The sequence below is a fragment of the Dipodomys merriami genome, unplaced genomic scaffold, assembly GCF_024711535.1.
Source record: "Dipodomys merriami isolate MVZ:Mamm:240054 unplaced genomic scaffold, mDipMer1.0.p SCAF_30, whole genome shotgun sequence".
In the NCBI taxonomy this organism is placed as follows: domain Eukaryota; kingdom Metazoa; phylum Chordata; class Mammalia; order Rodentia; family Heteromyidae; genus Dipodomys; species Dipodomys merriami.
This window is the reverse complement of record NW_027204493.1, coordinates 14,717,534-14,735,790: the sequence shown is the minus strand read 5'-3', so window position 1 is coordinate 14,735,790 and position 18,257 is coordinate 14,717,534. Positions and strand designations below refer to the sequence as shown.

General features: G+C 34.9%; 1 protein-coding gene across 4 annotated transcripts in view; it reads right to left on the bottom strand.

Annotated features, from left to right (window-relative positions):
- The window catches only part of Ddx4 (DEAD-box helicase 4), a 58,713-nt gene that overhangs the window by 13,759 nt on the left and 26,697 nt on the right, over positions 1-18,257 (bottom strand). For 2 of the 4 annotated variants that reach the window (XM_070041189.1, XM_070041192.1), the window contains 9 exons: positions 17,767-17,826; positions 9,011-9,115; positions 7,952-8,035; positions 7,434-7,481; positions 5,211-5,258; positions 5,066-5,113; positions 4,723-4,865; positions 3,677-3,829; positions 2,213-2,367 (listed from right to left, as the gene is read on the bottom strand). In XM_070041189.1, the coding sequence (XP_069897290.1) occupies positions 2,213-2,367; positions 3,677-3,829; positions 4,723-4,865; positions 5,066-5,113; positions 5,211-5,258; positions 7,434-7,481; positions 7,952-8,035; positions 9,011-9,115; positions 17,767-17,826 (844 nt within the window). The remainder of the gene's footprint in view (positions 1-2,212; positions 2,368-3,676; positions 3,830-4,722; positions 4,866-5,065; positions 5,114-5,210; positions 5,259-7,433; positions 7,482-7,951; positions 8,036-9,010; positions 9,116-17,766; positions 17,827-18,257) is intronic. The other 2 variants (XM_070041190.1, XM_070041191.1) reach the window with 2 other exon arrangements.

The window sequence follows — 18,257 nt, the reverse complement described above, 5'->3', positions numbered from 1 at the left end:
AACTTGTTTTCTACAATCTAACATTGTATGTAAAAGGGCAGATAATTATCTGGGAATTCCAGAGTATATTCTTAAACATGCATTTAAAATTACACACAAACACACCAGAATTTTCTTATTTTCTATGTCTATCATCTAATTGTTAATAAGCATGTTTCTCTTAAAAAAAGGACTTTTTTTCCAAACATCTCTCTTTTTTTTTATTGTGAAAATACCGTACAGAGGAGTTATAATTAGTACATTTCTTATCAAGCATTGTTCCCTCCTCTTTGTTTCCCCTTTCCATCTCTTCCCATACTCCTCCCCTACTCCCTACCCTATCCTCCTCCCACCCCCCACCAAAGCTGTAAAGTTCGTTTTTCGACATAAGGACTTGTACATCTCATTGTTGCAATGGGTCCACCTGTATCCCTAGTTAAACGATTTGTTTTTTCCTTCCCCTCCACAAATTGTACCAACATCAAATACAGTGAAAGTATGGGGGAGGGACATACAAAACAACAAAGAAATCATCTTATAAATATGTTAGAAACAATTGCATGAAAGGAAAAAAAACAAAAAAATAACCATTTGAATACTTATCTTGGGTTCATTCCCCTAACATCAATTTATCTGACCTTTTCTGCTTGACTCAGACATATACTAGTTATTGCAAATAAGGGAAACCATGGGACCTATGTTTCTTTGGGCCTGGCTTACTTCACTTAATTAATTTTTTTCCAAGTCTTTCCATTTCCTAATAAATGGGGCAATGTCATTCTGATGGAGGCATAGAATTCCATTGTGTATATATACCGCATTTTCTTGATCCATTCATCTACTGAGGGGCATCAGGGTTGGTTCCATATCTTAGCAATGGTAAATAATGCTGCAATAAACTGTACCAGACTCAACTCCAAATGGATCAAAGGCCTCAGAGTCAAAGCAGACACTCTGAAAACATTACAGGATGGAATAGGAGAAACCCTAGGTCTCCTTGGCACAGGCCGAAACTTTCTTAATAGAGACCCAGAAACACAATAAATCAAAGAAAGGTTGGACAAATGGGATTGCATGAAGTTGCAGAGCTTCTGCATGGCAAAGGACATAGCACGCAAGATTAACAGAAAGCCCACAGATTGGGAGAAGATTTTCACTAGCCATACAACAGACAAGGGTCTCATATCTAAAATATACCTGGAGCTTAAAAAATTAAATCCTCCAAAAACAAATCTTCAAAGAAACAACTGCCCAATAAATAAGTGGGCTAAAGACTTACAGAGAAACTTCTCTGAAGAGGAAAGAAGGATGGCCAATAGACACATGAAGAAATGCTCAGCCTCCCTACCCATAAAAGAAATGCAAATCAAAACAACATTGATACACCACCTCACTCCAGTTAGAATAGCTATAATCAAGAACTCCAGGGCTGGGAAGGTGGCTCAGTGGTAGAGCGCTTGCCTTGCATGCATGAGGCCCTTGGTTCGATATCTCAGCACCACATAAGCAGAAAGAAAAACGCCGGAAGTGGCGCTGTGGCTCAAGTGGTAGAGCACTAGCCTTGAGCTAAAGGGCTGAGGGACAGCGCCCAGGCCCAGAGTTCAGGCCCCCCCCCCCAAAAAAAAGAACTCTAATAACAACAGATGCTAGAGGGGATGTGGACAGAAGGGAACCTTACCTGCATTGTTGGTGGGAGTGTAAACTTGTTCAACCACTTTGGAAAGCAGTATGGAGGTTCCTCAAAAGGCTCTACATAGAGCTCCCCTATGACCCAGCAATCCCACTTTTGGGCATTTACCCAAATGATCACAAACAAGACCACACTAAAGCTACCAGCACGACTATGGTTAAAAAAGGATTCTTTAGCCAGGAGCCAGTGGCTCATGCCTGTAATCTTAGCCACTCAGGAGGCTAAGATCTGAGGATCATGGTTCTAAGCCAGGCAGGTAAGTCTGTGAGACTCTTTCCTCCACTAATCTACCAAAAAAACCTGGAAGTGGAGTTGTGGCTCAGTAGCAGAGCCCTAGTCTTAAAAAAAGAAGCTTAGAGACAGCACCCAGACCTTAGATTCAAGCCCCAGGATCAGCCTAGAAAAAAAAAAAGGATTATTTACATAGTATTATGAAAAAAATATATACTGCTACCAAGTAATGCTAAAAATTGTATGTGATTACTGAGTTCTCTTTAAAATAAGTGAGGAAAATCTAAGAAAAACTATTCTAGATATTCTTACCCAAAAGAAAATTTTCTGGCCTCCAAATAAATCTGGTTGATCAATTCTCGAGTTGGTGCTACAATAATACACTCTGGTTCCTGAAGCTCTTTAAAGCGACTTGCAGTTATTCCATCACGCATCAGATGAGCCAATATAGGCAAGAGAAAAGCCGCCTGCAAATTATATAGCCTAATTTACAAACTTACAATGCATTATGTTCTTCCTACATAAAGCTAATTCTTATGCCCTTACAGCCTTTAAGATTCTCTTAAAAGTTTTTAACTTCAAGGCTAACATTTAAGTATTCACACTTACACAGCATTTGTCATAAAATGAAAATACTCATATATTCTAAACAGATTACTGTTACTAGCTTACAGAGGAATATGTAAATCTAATTAGCTACAGGCTACTGCATTTAGAAGTCTAAATTAGACTAATTAGACTTTGGAAGTAATAATAAAACAATCACAAATAGAAAAATAACTGGCCGGGTACCTGTGGCTCACACTTGCAATCCTAGCAATTCAGGAGGCTCACAATCTAGGGTCACAGTTCAAAGCCAGCCTAGGCAGGAAATTCTATAAGACTCTTATCCCCAATAAACTACTCAGAAAAATCTGGAAGTGGTGCCATGGTTTAAGTGGTAGAGTGGTAGCTTGTAGCACAGAGACAGTGCCCAGATCTGGAGTTCAAGCCCAGGACAGCAGAAGAAAAGAATAATAATAATAATAATGATAATAATGATGACAACTGGTTTTTATAGGTAGTGCACAAATCTGGAAATTATCTGGATTTCTGAACATATCTTATTCAAGTTCTATCAGACATACAAATTTTGTACTATAGTGTTCTCATTTAAGCAAGTACCTTACAAAATCTAACTCCAAAGCCATGTTTAAATCACTCATTAGCTGCTATATTATACAACTCACCTATTATAATTCTATGTCAGAGACTAAAACTAAAATGGTATGGACCAGGATTCTACAATTCTAGAAATAGTCTCATCTCATGGAAACCCTATTTAACAAATAAATTCATCATATTTGTCTTAAAACCAACTTGATTTCATTAATTTCTTTGCAAATTATCACAACATGAGGCTACATTTAAGTAAAGATCTTATACAATACATATAGCTGTTTCTTATCTTTACCTTTTGACTCCAAGTTTCTACTGGCTATATTACAGAAATTATTTTCTTCAATGTATCATACTGAGTCACACTGGGTGCTTTTGATGTTAATTTTGTTTTAGCTAATACTATGTCCCAAAAAGAATTAAACCCACTCAGAAATATACAACAAAACCCTAGAAATATTCAAAACTTTTTCCTCAGAAGTTTACAAACTTAAAATCAAAAACAAAATCATGAATATTTATGACAGGTCACTGAAACTATAAAATGTCTATCCAACCTATAAAACTTCTATACAGAGTTTGGACAGAGGGCAGAATACATTTGGAAAAATGACTTACAGTCTTCCCAGACCCTGTTTGAGCACAAGCCATCAAATCTCGTCCAGCTAATATAATAGGAATACTGTATTTTTGCACAGGTGTAAGCTTAGTATAACCAGCTTTGGCAATGTTGTTACTCAATGTTTGACAAAGATTAGCTTCTTCAAAAGTCTTTAAAAAGAAAAGAAAGGGAATGATTAGACTTCACATACCTATCATATGTACATAACTTCAGAAACATATTCCATTTGATAATTGGATAATTTTACTACATATACTAAAATTACCAATATGTTCCCCATTGAAAAGTAAATATCCAAGCCGAGTGCTAGTGGCTCACATTTATAATCCTAGCTACTCAGGAGGCTGAGATCTGAGAATCCCGGTTCAAAACCAGCCTGGTCAGGAAAGTCCATGAGACTCCAATTAACCACCTAAAAAAGAAACTGGAAGTGGAGCTGTGGCTCAAAGTGCTGGAACACTAGTCTTGAGCACAAAAGATCAGTGCCCAGGCCCTGAGTTAAAGCCCACAACCACCAACAACAACAACAAAAAGAAAAACAAAAACAAAAGTATCCTAAGCATATTTATTATGGCTGATAGAACTATTCCCTTTTGACGGTGTTCTCAAAACATTTTTCTGTCCCCTTAAACCTGTAAGATATCAATTATTTTTTAAAAAGAATGCTAATCAGTAAAGAGAGCTCATTATAAGCATAATTATTAACAGGAGACAGAAGAATCCCTCCCTCAACTCTCTTTAGAAAATCTACTCCCACAAAGGCACATACTTAGGAAGTGAAGATATCTAATCTCTAGAAAAACTGTCCTTCTTAAACAGTGAAATTCAAAAAGAGTTCCATTCTAGTATGGGAAGTGAAGATGAACTTAGTAGTTTCTCTTTTGCCGCAACAATTAATTCTACTTAAATTAGTAGATATGTTTCTAAATTTCCAACAAGACATTAGATGCTAAAAATAATTCTGTATTAATATCAACTTAAAATACCATGTCCTTTTAAAACCAAAGTATACTATATATCAATTTAGAAATAATACACTGACCAGAATTGCTTGTGGTGCCTCATGTCCAGATACTTCTACAAGAATAGTGTCATATTTGTCAAAGTTTATGCCTGTCTGATAATGTGCAAAGATGGAATCTTCATCCTCTGGTGGAGGAGGGGGTATGTAGGTCACTTTCGGTCCTTGGATTAAACAACAACAAAAGAAGTTTACATTCTGCCAACTAGCAGCATAAGAGAAAATAGAAAAAAATAACAAAATCAAGTTTGGGGCTTACCAGTAAAGTTCTCACTGTTCAAATTTTTAAAATTTAACTCCACATTATGTATTTTAGTAAAATGCAAAATATATATTCATAAGGATCATTCAAATGTCAAAATACCTTGAACGTCACCACTTTCTCCTCCTTCAGCTTCTGACTTCCAAGAATCTTAAAGGTGATTAAGCCAAAAAGTGATAGTTTTTAGAAATCAAGAGGTAAAATGAGTCTCATTACAAATATCAAATTATCTAAAGTAAAAACTTACTCTTTCCAGTGCCTGTTATTACTTCTTCATTTAAACCTTTATAACCACCTATTAAAGAAATTCATAGTGACAGTCAAGATACAAAGTATACAACATCTTAATTTTCACTACTTGTCTTCAAAGAGGACAAGTCCTAGAAGTTCATACATCTTTAAAGGCATTTCTTAAAAATGATGGTGGAATGCTTGCTTAGCATGGGTGAGACCTGTGTTTGATTCCTAGCACTAAATAAAATTAGAATCCTGGTATTCAAAATGCTGATTTTATGCAGATGAGACTATACTATTTTTTACTTATGCAAAGTACTATATTTTCTTGAAAAAAACACCTAAAATTCATCTTGAAAAGTACCCCCAAACTATCTCCAGTTTATGATTTGCTAGGGACCAACTACTCATGGCTCTGATGCACTACAGTGAAATAACAAAGAACAAAACCAGCCAAGAGATGAAAAAGGTGAGGTAAAGCCTAGAGAAAACGAGGTACAACCTGCCAAGAATATTCTCCTAGTGAAATCACAAAGTTAGGACAATGTAAGAGAAAGAAATGTTAACTACCAGACTTGCTTATCAGAGACTCAATACCCAGAGTTTCATTGGGGAATAATAATGCATCTTCTTGGTGCATGTAATACAAAATTTCCAACTCTTGGAAGGAAAATTAAAATCCAGAAAAAACTATGTTGTTTGTACAAATAAGTTCAAGTTCTCAGATACTAGCTGTAATGGTAATTTTAGGTTTCAATTTAACTAAATTAAGGATATACAGAAAACTGGTAGGCATTATTTTCTGGTTATGTTTATGAGAATATTTCCAGAAGAGATCAGTATTTCAATTAATGGACAGAAATGGGCAGGTACCAAATAGAACAGCACTCTTCTGGAGCTGGCTGCCCTTCTTTCCCTGCCCTTAAGCATTAGAATCCTAGATTCTCCAGTCTTTAGGCTCCAGGTCTTTCATCAGCAGCTCCCAATCATATTCAGGCCTTTGCCTCCAGAATGAAAGTTATACTAGTTTCCCTGGTACTAGGTCCTTGACAGTTGGCCTGAGTCATGCTACTGTATTTCCTGATTCCCAGCATGCAGATGGCCTACTGTTTAACTTTTAGCCTCCTTACAAAGTGAGACAATTACTCTAATAAATTCCCCTTTCATTAATCTATATGCTGAGAACCCTACTTAATAATATACTAGCCAGAAACCAAGTTTGTATAAGGATTTCCAATTCCATCTATTGGCTAATTCTATTTGAAGAGCAAGTTGGTCTGCTAACTTTCTTCTATGAGCTATCTTTTCAACTTTTTTAGATAATAATAATCTGTAATACTTTTAGGTACTATGATTGTCAAAGTTAATCAATACATAACATTTTTTACATGTGAGCTAATTTTCTGTACATGGTCTTGAAATCCTTCTTCATAGATGATGTGAGCATTAAGAAATTTTTCTATACTGAAAAAAATGTAAAAATCCAAGGGCATGGAGCTGTTATAACATGCACTCAGACTACTGAGTACTTTTAATTTTGTTTTTTGTTTTTTGTTTTTTTTGGGTCCGGTCATGGGGCCTGAAATCTGGGCCTGGGCGCTGTCCCTCAGCTCTTCAGCTCAAGGCTAGCGCTCTACCACTAGAGCCAAAGCACCACTTCTGGCTTTTTCCTTTTTGCTTATGTGGTGCTGAGGAATCAAATCCAGGGCCTCTGGCATGCAAGGCATGCGCTCTACCACTGAGCCACCTTCCCAGCCCCAAGTACTGATAATTTTTTAAGACATCAAATATTTTTTGTGCTTACAAATCATACATTTAAGTAATACCCTGAAAAAAGTTCAAAGCAAAAAAAATCACAATGAACTAACTTTATTCTTTAGACCAAATTATATAACTATACCAAGATTAGCTTACTTTTCATACTTATTTCAACACACAGATAAATATATTTCAATATTTAACACCTGCACAGTATATCTTCATGATAAAACCTTAGATACTTCTTAAATTTTTACTTAAGTATAAATGAAGACTCTAAACATCCTTAAAGCATTTACAAATACATCTATAGTATAAAATTCCTATAATGAATGTCTAGATCAGAAAATAACCTGGAGAATATTAACAAAATTTTCAATACAGGGTATGTAAGATATTCCTTACAGTGTCTAAGGACAGTAACAATTACCTTTACAATCATTTTAATCTCCAACATATAAATCAAATAAGAACGTACCTCGTCCACTACCACTACCACTTCTGCTTTGGAAAGTGTCACCATTACCTGTAAGGCATTGTTTTACAGAATATTTAGCAAAAGCACAGATCCCTCTATTGTATGTAAATCAGTTTTTCTCTAGTCAATACTGAGAAACTTCTTAGAAATCCTTTAAATCTTTTTTCCCTAGATTTAAGTCTTACCTTTATTTGAACATTTTTCATCTATAATTGTGGGAGACTTTTTTCATTTCTCCTCAAATTGCACAAACTGTTTTCCCCTAACTTAGAAAGCTTTCTCTGAAAGCAATGCAAGCTTAATTTTTTGTTCCTCAAAAGTATAATTCACATCTCATATTAACTGGTATAAAAGAAAAAATAACTGTTGTTTGCAAATTTTGAGAAGGCAAAATTATCCTTGTATTTTTGCCTATAGTTCCTACCAGAATTCAGGAGCTACCTCATATATAGTTTAGGATTAGGTTTACTGATTAATACTTGTACAGAAATAATTTTCAGCAGTAAGTGTTGTCTTACCTGCACCACTTAAGGCTGGTCTTCTAGAACCAAAAAGACCACTGGCACGCTGTGTTCCCTCATCTTGATCGTTGTTCTCACTGCCTTGTTTGGGGGGAAAAATTTAAATTGTCACTTTTAAGAAGTTTCTAATCTTATTCAGTAAGAAAAATTTGGGGGGAAAAATTTAAATTGTTACTTATTCAGTAAAACATCATGGTGTGGTTTCAGAAGTTAGAAGATGTAGGGATAAAAAATTACAATCAGTATTTTTCTAAGTACAGCACACAAATTATAAATATCTCAAAAAATTGGACTAATGGTGTGGCACAAGAAGAGAACTAGCTTTGAGTGTAAACATTTTTATTAAAATTATTTTATAAATAAATTAGGGACAACTGTATACCAAAATATTACATAAACAAAATCTATCTCCTCTTGAAAGTAGCTCTGTTACTACATCCATACACTTCACATTGCCTCATTTCACTGCTTCTTCTCCAGAATATAGCAGTTCTGTCCCACTGTTGCTAATAATGTTATCAATGAGGTATAGAATTTCTCTTCACTTTTTAGAAAAGATTAATCTGCTATGTATTATTAAATAGCTATTACAAATGTATGTTCTTAACTTTCAAAATCATTTATCTGTTCTCACCTATTATAGACATGTGCTATTTTAATGATGACTTCTGAAGATAATAGGTTAGTGTAGAAAAATAATGACTGAAAAATTTGAGGTAGGAAGCCACACTGACAAAAGAATATATATTATAGGACAGAGCCACCTATGCATAAGGTCAGCCCTAGCAACATGGCTCTAAAACACTCAACAATATGTAATACTAAAGAAATGGCTTACATAAATTTGAAATAATTCAGGTATTTCAACTTAACCAGTATGTAATTAAATTTGTGTCTGAAAATAACAATGTGATATATAATGTTGGTCATTAATTTATGTGAGCCAATGTGCTAATACATACTCATTTTAATCCTCTGAGCAAACCTCATGTGATACTTTTTTTTATCATTTCCTTTTTAACAAATGGAGAACACCATTTACAATCTACTACTAACTTGGTCTTCCTATACCACCAAATCCTCCACGGCAACCTCGGAAACTACCTCTTCCACCTCTTCTGGGTGGCCCGGAAGCTTCTGATTCATTTCCATCTTGAAAGCCTACAATAGTAAATACACAGAAAAGACACAATAATGACACAATAAAAACAAAGTAATCTTGGAACCACAGTGACAAAATTTAAGCTATGTATAATTCAGTGGTTTTAAGTAAACACTTTAAAGCATAAATGGATAGTTATTAAAAAGAAAAGCCACAATTGACCTATGAATGTTCTCCTTTACTGATAGAAAAAACAATGCTTGCTTTGAGAATCAAAACTAAAAGGGGCTGGGAAGGTGGCTCAGTGGTAGAGTGCTTGTCTTGCATGCATGAGGCCCTAGATTCGATTCCTCAGCACCACATAAGCAAAAAGAAAAAGAAGTGAGTGGCACTGTGGCTCAAATGGTAGAGCGCTAGCCTTGAGCTGAATTGATGAGGGACAACGCCCAGGCCCAGAGTTCAGGCTCCAAGACCGGACCAAAAAACAAACAAACAAACAAAAAAAACGAGTAAAAGTGTCATTTGACTAAAACACTGAAAGTTGCCACAACTTCACAATTAACTGGTATTTCTATATTTACAGACAGATTAAATAAATCGTAGGCTTATGATTCCTCCTTATAGAAAATAACAATAAACACCTTTTCAAAGCACAGATAGGTAGACACATAAGTCTCATTTCCTAAATACAAAAAAAGTGTGTGTGTGTGTGCGTGTGTGCGTGTGTGCGTGCGTGCGCGCGCGCACGCGCATGCTTGAGCAACAGTCCAGGCTTGAACTCAGGGCTTGGGCCCTGTCCTTGAGCTTCTTTTGCTCAAGGCTAGTGCTCTACAACTTAAGCCACAGCTCTACATCTGGCTTTTTTAGTAGTCTCACAGACTTTCCTGTCCAGGCTGGCTTTGAAATACAATCCTCAGATTTCAGCCTCCTGAGTAGCTGGGATTACAGGCATGAGCAACCAGAACCCAGCTAAAATAATTTTTAATTCAATTGATAACCAAACAAATTCAGTTCAAGTAAAATCTGATTCCACTGGGGAGGGGGGAGGCTGGGAAGGGAGGTGAAGGGTAAACAAAGGAGGAGGCTGCAATGCTTGGTAAGAAATGTATGCATTATCCTGCCCATGTAATTGTAACTCCTCTGTACAGTATGTTCTCAAATAAAATAAAATAAAATTTAAAAAAATCTGATTCCACTTAGGTCAAAGATGTAGGTCTAGATGTAACGGCAAATCAAAGTGACAATTACAGAGGAAAAAAAATTGAGAATCTGACTGTTGTCTACTTGTCTCCCTGGTGGATTAAGTATATCTTTATCCTTAATATAATTTAGATTATATTTTCTCTCCCATTTATATATAAACTTTTTGGGGTTAATATTATCTTATATTTTTCTTATTTTCAACTCTGCAATGAAATTTGTTTCTTAGGTTTGTGGGGTTTTTTTCTGGGGAGGAGGGGGTAACACGTATGCCTTCCATGTACATGTGGGGGCCAGTACTAGGGCTGGAATTCAGGGCCTTGCACTCTCCTTTGACTTTTTCCACTCAATGCTGGTGGTGTAACCTGAGCCACACTTCTACTTTCAGCTATTTGCTAGTTAATTGGAGTTAGGAGTCTCATGGACTTTTCTATTTGGGCTAGCTTTTACTCAACCTGTGATCCTCAGAGATTGCAGCCTCCTGAATAGCAAGGATTGCAAAAGCTACCAGGGACTGGCACTGAAATATGTTTACCTATATTCCAAGTAATGATACATAGATTTTTGTTTCTAACATCTTAGTTTTATAGTTTTTCCTTTAATGTTTGTTTCTTTAATGTTTTTGTTTTATTAATCTTTCTACCTAATTTTACCCAAATGATGTAATATATTTTTATCAATTTCTTCATGAACATTTCAGAAATCTTTAAATTATTTTAAATCTATTTTTCTTCTTCAGAGTTCTATTAGACTTTCTCTGATTTCCTTTCAACTTAATCTATTTAAGAAATCTTTTAGTTTTTATTTTAGACAAGCTGACAAAGAACACCTATTTTTTTGTTTTTTAAATACCTAATAGTTGTTGCTCTTTTACATAATCAATACTTATCAGTTTATTGATATGCCTACAAATGAAACCATTTTTATCTTTTTCTGGTTCACTGATTCTTAATTTCTACTTATTTCTTTCTATATTTTTTACCTTCTTACTACTGTGTATGATTTAGTAATTCTTTCTGCAATGTTCTGAGAGTATTAGATACTATTATTTGAATGGTATTATTTCTCCATAGCACCTAAATATCTGAGTACACTAGTTTGGGTTATCCTCAGCATTTGAATTTACTATTCTATATAATGACAATCTTTACTAAAGAAAAACTTCTGTTGCCAAGATATTGTACTTTAACAAGTAAATCTTTTCTTTTTTTCTCTCAAGCTTATTTTTTAATTTGGAAATACTAAGCTTTATATATATATATATATATATATATGAATGAGCATGAGTTTATTTCTGGTTAATCAAGATTCTGTGCCTTTTTAACTCTAGGAAGGTCATATATTCTTTTTTAATATTCTTCATTCCATATTCTCTATCCTCTCCTTGGGAGATATTTTACTATATGATAGACAAGCAGGCATTCTTGGTCTATTTTACATATCTTTTAACTTTATTCTTATTTCCCATGTCCAATTTAGAGAGTTTCCCCAGTCTATCTTTTGATTCATTTATTTTATTCATTTGTGATTAATTTGCTTAACCCATACATTATGCTTTTACTTTTTCTGTAAGTATAAGATAGGTCCTTTTTAAACTTATCTTCTGTGTCTGAGCCAATGACTATACAAGGCCTCAGCATCTCTATACCTTAATGTCTCCAAACATAATAGAAACATACATTTAAAGAAAATGCTTTTTTCTTCAGAGTTGATGGTAGTTTCTAGTTATGTTAAAACAGTAACTAGAACTGAAACATGGGTATTATGTAGAATTATAAAGAGAGAAGCAGAAACTATTTCATAGAATCTTATGAATCATTTTTGTTAAAGAAATAGGTTAAAGAATAAGATACAGAGTTAAAAGCTGGGAGATCCTGGCTCATGTAATCTTACTCAGGAGACTGAGACTAGGTGGATCATGATTCAAAGCCAAACCAGGCAAAAAAGTCCATGAGACTCCATCTCCAACTAACCAGCAAAATCAGACTAGAAGCATGGATCAAATGGTCAGTAACAACTGTGGACAAGAAAGCTGAGTAAGAGCATCAGGCTCCAGTACAAGGCCCAGAGTTCAAGCCCACAATGGCACAAGAAAAGGCACAACGTTAAAAATAAACAAAAGTCACACTTTTAAAATAAAATATTGAATTAAGAAGTCAAAAACAGACCTATTAACACTTTATAAATTATCGAGTATGTACACTAATGTCAAAATAAGATATCTCTGGGAAGAAGTTACTTGCTCCTTTGGGCTATCCAACAGTTCTTTTTTTTTTTTTTTCTGGCATGAAATAAATGAGACAATGTTCCCACTAAAAATATAGGTAGTCATATATACATATTTATAACAGAATAATTTTAACTTTTATAGTGACTAAGATATTTAAAAATTAACCTTTTTTTTGGTCAGTCATGGGGCTTGAACTCTGTGCCTAGGCATTGTCCCTGAGCTCTTTAAGCTCAAGCAAGCACTATACCTTGAGCCACAGCACCACTTTCAGTTTTTCTGGTAGTTAGTTGGAAATAAAGAGTCTTATAGACTTTCTTGCCCAGGCTGGCTTTACCGTGATCCTCAGAGCTCAGCCCCCTGAGTAGCTAGAATTACAGGCATGAACCACTGGTGCCTGGCCAAAAATTAACCTCTTTAAATGTCACTTTACATCTAACATAACATTTTGGAGAACAGTAATGAAAATCAAACCCAGGGTATCATGCATTTATTCTCCCACTGAGCTATAATCCCAGCTTGAACATCAACTTACTTTGAAAGATAATAAAAGTCATATTCTGATGGAGGCATAGAATTCCATTGTGTGTGTGTATCACATTTTTCTTGACCTATTTATATACTAAGGGGCATCTGGGTTGGTTCCTTATCTTAGCTATGGTAAATAATGCTGCGATAAACATAATTGTGCTGGTAGCTTTAGTATGGCCTTGTTTGTGATCATTTGGGTAAATGCTCAAAAGTGGGATTTCTGGGTCATAGGGGAGCTCTATGTGGAGTCTTTTGAGGAACCTCCATACTGCTTTCCAAGGTGGTTGAAAAAGTTTACATTCCCACCAACAATGCAGTAGGGTTCCCTTTTGGCCACTGATACTGCCCCATTTGTTAGGAAATGGAAAGACCTGGAAAAAATTATATTAAGTGAAATAAGACCCAAAGAAACATAAGTCCCATGGTATCCCTTATCTGCAATAACTAGTGTATGCCCAGGACAAGCAGAAGAGGTCAAAAGCTATGTAAATATGACCATATAACCTGATGCTAAGCAAAATGAACCCCAAGATAGGGACACAAGAGATTTTATCTTTCTTGTTATTCTTTTTAATGTACTTATAATGTACTATGTAATTTTTAACAAGTTTTTTATTGTAAAAATACTGTACAGAGGGGTTACAGTTACATGAGCAAGGTAATGAGTACATTTCTTATCAAGTATTATTGCCTCCTTCTTTGTTTTTCCCCTACCATCCTCTTCCCTCCCACCTCCACAAGTACTATGTAATCGATTTTTTTTTTTGTTTCTTTGTATGTTCTTCCCCCATGGCACAACCCCTGCTGTCATTTTTCTAATTTGGGGAGGGGAAGGGAAATAACAAAATGCTGAAATAAAGATACAGTATGACCCATTGTAACAATGAGATGTACAAGACAGTATGTTGAAAACTAACTTTACTACTTTGCCGAGAGGGGTGGGTGGGTAGGATTTGGGGGGAAGGGATGGTAGGTGAAAAACAAAGGAGGGGGTAACAATGCTCGATAGGAAATGGACTCATTTCCTCTGTACAGTATCTTTACAACAAAAATTTTAAATTAAAAATATATTCAAATAGCATCTCAAAAAAGTCATATTCTTCATTTCATAAAGGACAGATCACAATCTCTTGCAGGTCTTGAAGATGTTTGGTAACTATCTTCAGAAAAGAAAGTTCATAAATCACTTAACTCTTATGTAAAAGAAATGTAAGTATTTCTACTTTATAAACCACTTGCCAGAAATTTATCAACGTCATTAAGCCTTCAATATACAAAATCCACTTGTATTTTACATACAATGAAACAAATAGAATGAAAATTTTAAGAGATACGCACTACTGATTATCAATGAAAATGAAAAATAAGTAATTATACATTCTCCTACTCCCTAAAATGAAGAAAAGGAACAAAATTTTCAAAATTAACTATTATACAAAGGCTGGAGCAACTCGGGGGGTTGGGGAGGAAATACATACTGGAGATGAGCCAGGCACTGATGGCTCATACCTGTAATCCTAGCTTCTCATGAGGTTGAGTTCTGAAGATTGTGGTTTGACAGCAGCATGGGCAACAAAGTCCTTTACAATAGTATCTCTAACCAGGAAAAATCTTAAAGTAGAACTATCATTCAAGTGGTAGAGTTCTAGCCTTGAGCAAAAAAGCTTAGGGACAGCACGAAACTCAGGCTCTGAGTTCAAGCCTCAGGTCTGGCACCAATAATAATAATAATAAGGCTAGTGATTATAAACAGAAAATTTTGTGGCATTTTAATTTACTTTAGTCTCATTTGTTAGCTGTTCCACTGCTAGTTAAATGACCAAAAGATTTGAAAACAGAGACTCAAAACAACTGTAACATTCATAGCAACATAATTTACAATAGCCAAAATGGACAAACAAAATGGTGGCAAATATATACAATAGAATATTTAACCATAAAAAGGAATATGGTTCTAATACATACTATAACATGGGTGAATATTTAAAACATAATGCTAAATAAAATCAGCTGAAGAGGACAGGGTAAACATTATCGTTCCAGTTGCAGGCAAATTCATAAAGAATATAGAACAATAGAAGTGGCTCATGGCTGGTAATCCTAGCTCCTGAGTTCTGAGGATCATGATTCTAAATCAGCCCAGAGAGGAAAGTCTGCGAGACTCTTATCTCCAATTAACCACCAAAAAGCCAAAAGTGAAGCTGTGGCTCAAATGGTAGAATGCTAGCCTTCAGCAAAAAGGGTCAGGCTCAGCGCTTAGGCCCTGATTTCAGCCCAAGGACAGGCACACATGCATACATGCACGCATATGCACACGTGCACACACACACAAACTCACAAAATTACCAGAGAGTAGGTATGAATTGTTGCCAAATGGGCATAGGGTGATAAGAGAGATGATGACTGCACAACACTGTGAACATACTTAATGTTATCAATTTAAAATAGCTTTAAAACTAAAACCAGAGGAGGATATTCTTAGGAGAGGATCACAAAGGCTCAATAGCTATATTCATATGATCATATAAAATGATATTTATCAAAATGAACTTCAAGAAATGGAAACAATAGGTTTTTGTTATTTTGCTTTTTGTTTTTGTTTTGTTTTCCTTCTTTGTCGTTTTGTCTTGTATGCAAGTTTATCTATTTGGGGGAGGGTTGAGGGAGGACAGAAATGGTGAGACAAAGGGTGAACAAATGATACTCACTAGACACTCTGTTGAAAATGAACTATATAATTTGTAGGGTAGAGGGGTAAGGAGGGAAAAAAAACTAGGAGAAAACAAGGGAAAGGTGACACTGTTGTCTTACATAACTGTAACCCCTCTGGACATAACTTTTACAATAAAAAAAATCCAATACAAGGAAAAAACTAGATTTTAAACAGCTAAAAAGTCAAATTATAAGTATTTTCACAAAAAAGCAAAACCCTTCCCAAATTTAATGAAAAAGTATCAATCTGTGCATCCAAGTTCAATTGAAAGGTGGATAAATCCAAGAGCCATACCTAATGCATCAATATAAAGCAGCAACAAATGATACCAGGATATCTAGATATTTGCCAAAACAAAAACTTGCCTCATACCATGTGTGCAAACAAACTCAAAATAGATCAAACACTTATATGTATGAGCTAAAACTATGAAATTTTAGGGTAGAAATACCGGAAAAAATCTGTATGATTTCAGATTAGCTAAATTTTCTAGATATGACACCCAACCACAAGCAGCTAAAAAAATAAACATAAATCTGATTACATAAAAATTTCACTTTGGAAGTAGTGTTGTGGCTTAAGTGGCAGAGCACTGGCCTTGAGTAAAAAAGCTCAGTGGATAGCACCCATGAAGTTCAAACTTCATGACTGACCGAAAAAAAAAATTCACTTTGGTACTTCAAAAGCTATCATCAAAAAAGTGAAGACAACACGCATCAATGGCTGATTCCTGTCATCCAAGCTACTCAGGAGGCCACAATCAGGAAAATTGCAATTCCAGTCGAGCCAGTCAAGCTAGTCCAGCCAAAAAAAGTTCAAGAAACAACAGGAAAAAAAAGCTGAGCACTGTGGTGTATACCTGTCATCCCAGCTATGGCAAGAAAATCAAACAGGAGACCCTATCTGAAAAGTAAGAGCTTAAAGGGATTGAAATATCTCAAGCAGAAGACCTGCAGAACCCTCCTGAGTTGAAACCCTAGTACTGCTCAAGTTTTTAAGTAAAGACAATTCAAAGGAAGGTAAGAAGATATTTTCAAATTATGCATCTGATAAGAGTGATAATGAGAATGTGTAAATAACTCATAAAACACTAAAAATAAAATTGCCAGGGGACACAAAGTAAAGAAGTGACACTGCCCAAAAATAAATATACTCATTACCTGACTTATGAAATGGTAATCCTTTGTATATCACACCTTAATAATAACACAAAAGTTAAATCAAATTTCCAACTATTAAAATGAACAATCTGCACACTGATTTCTCCAGAGATACACAAATGTTCAATAAATACATGAAAAGCTGCTCAACATCAAAGTCACCATAAAATGCAAACAAAAACTACAATAAGGTACCCACTTATATGCTAGCATCAAAGACAGACAATAATTAATATTGGTAAAGATGTGAAGGAACCAGAATCCCAGTACACTGAGACCAGGAATGTAAAATGACGTAGTTTCTATGGCAAACAATTGCTAATTTCTCAAAAAGTTAAGCATAAGGCAAGGAGATTTTATTCCAGAAAATGAAGGCATGTTCAAAACCTTGCACACAAATGTTTATATAATGCTCTAGCCAAAATTAGCTATGTTGGCCAAAAGTGGAAACTACTCTCATTGTGTCTATCAACTGAAGTATCAAAAAAAATGGTATATAATGGATGATAAGCTTTGATTTGTAGGCATTAGTGAGTGAAAATGAGTATGGGGAAGTGAGGTGCTAGTCACTGATGAACACACCAGGTCTATGGTTTAACTTTGTTGGAGTGCTTGCCTAACAAATGCAAGGCTCTGATGTCAAGCCCCCCAAAAAAGAAGAAGAAGAAAAGGAAGGCGGTGGAACTGAATGGGAGGGAGGAAGATTAACAAAGACTACTAAATATTCATTTACTAAAGATTTAAAAGCAGAGAACATCAAGTAAAGAATTTAAAAGTTCTTCATCACCAGAATTATTCTTATAGCTCTTCTAAATCAGTTTTGTCAGCTTAGTATCTGTCTTAAACACAAATTGTACAAAAACATTAAATTTTCCTTACCGCCTCTCTTGGAAAACCCTCTGTTCCATGTTTGATTATCTTCACAATCATTATTAGACTCTTGAATAAAAATTTAACATGTCAATAGCACACAAATAATTGACTTTAAGGATAATATCTAAAGAATAGCACTGTTGCAAAGTAAATAATATTTTCATTAAGTTAAAACTAAACACCTTAATTCTTATACCTTTAATTATAACATAAAATATAAAATATCTAATATATCTCAGTATTAATTATATAATTGAAAACTCACTATTTGCCAAGAGATATTCTTACAAAACAATCTGAAAAATTCATAGATGTCAGTTTGATACAATTTCAGGAATATCTAAACTATTAAGTAATCACTAGAAAAATATGGCTTTTCTATTTAAATTGTCATTATATTCTAGCTAATGAAGAGGCTAAGATATAAGGATTTGTAATTCAAAGCCAGCCCAGGCCGGAAGATTCATGTGACTCTTATCTTCAGTTAATTGGCAAAA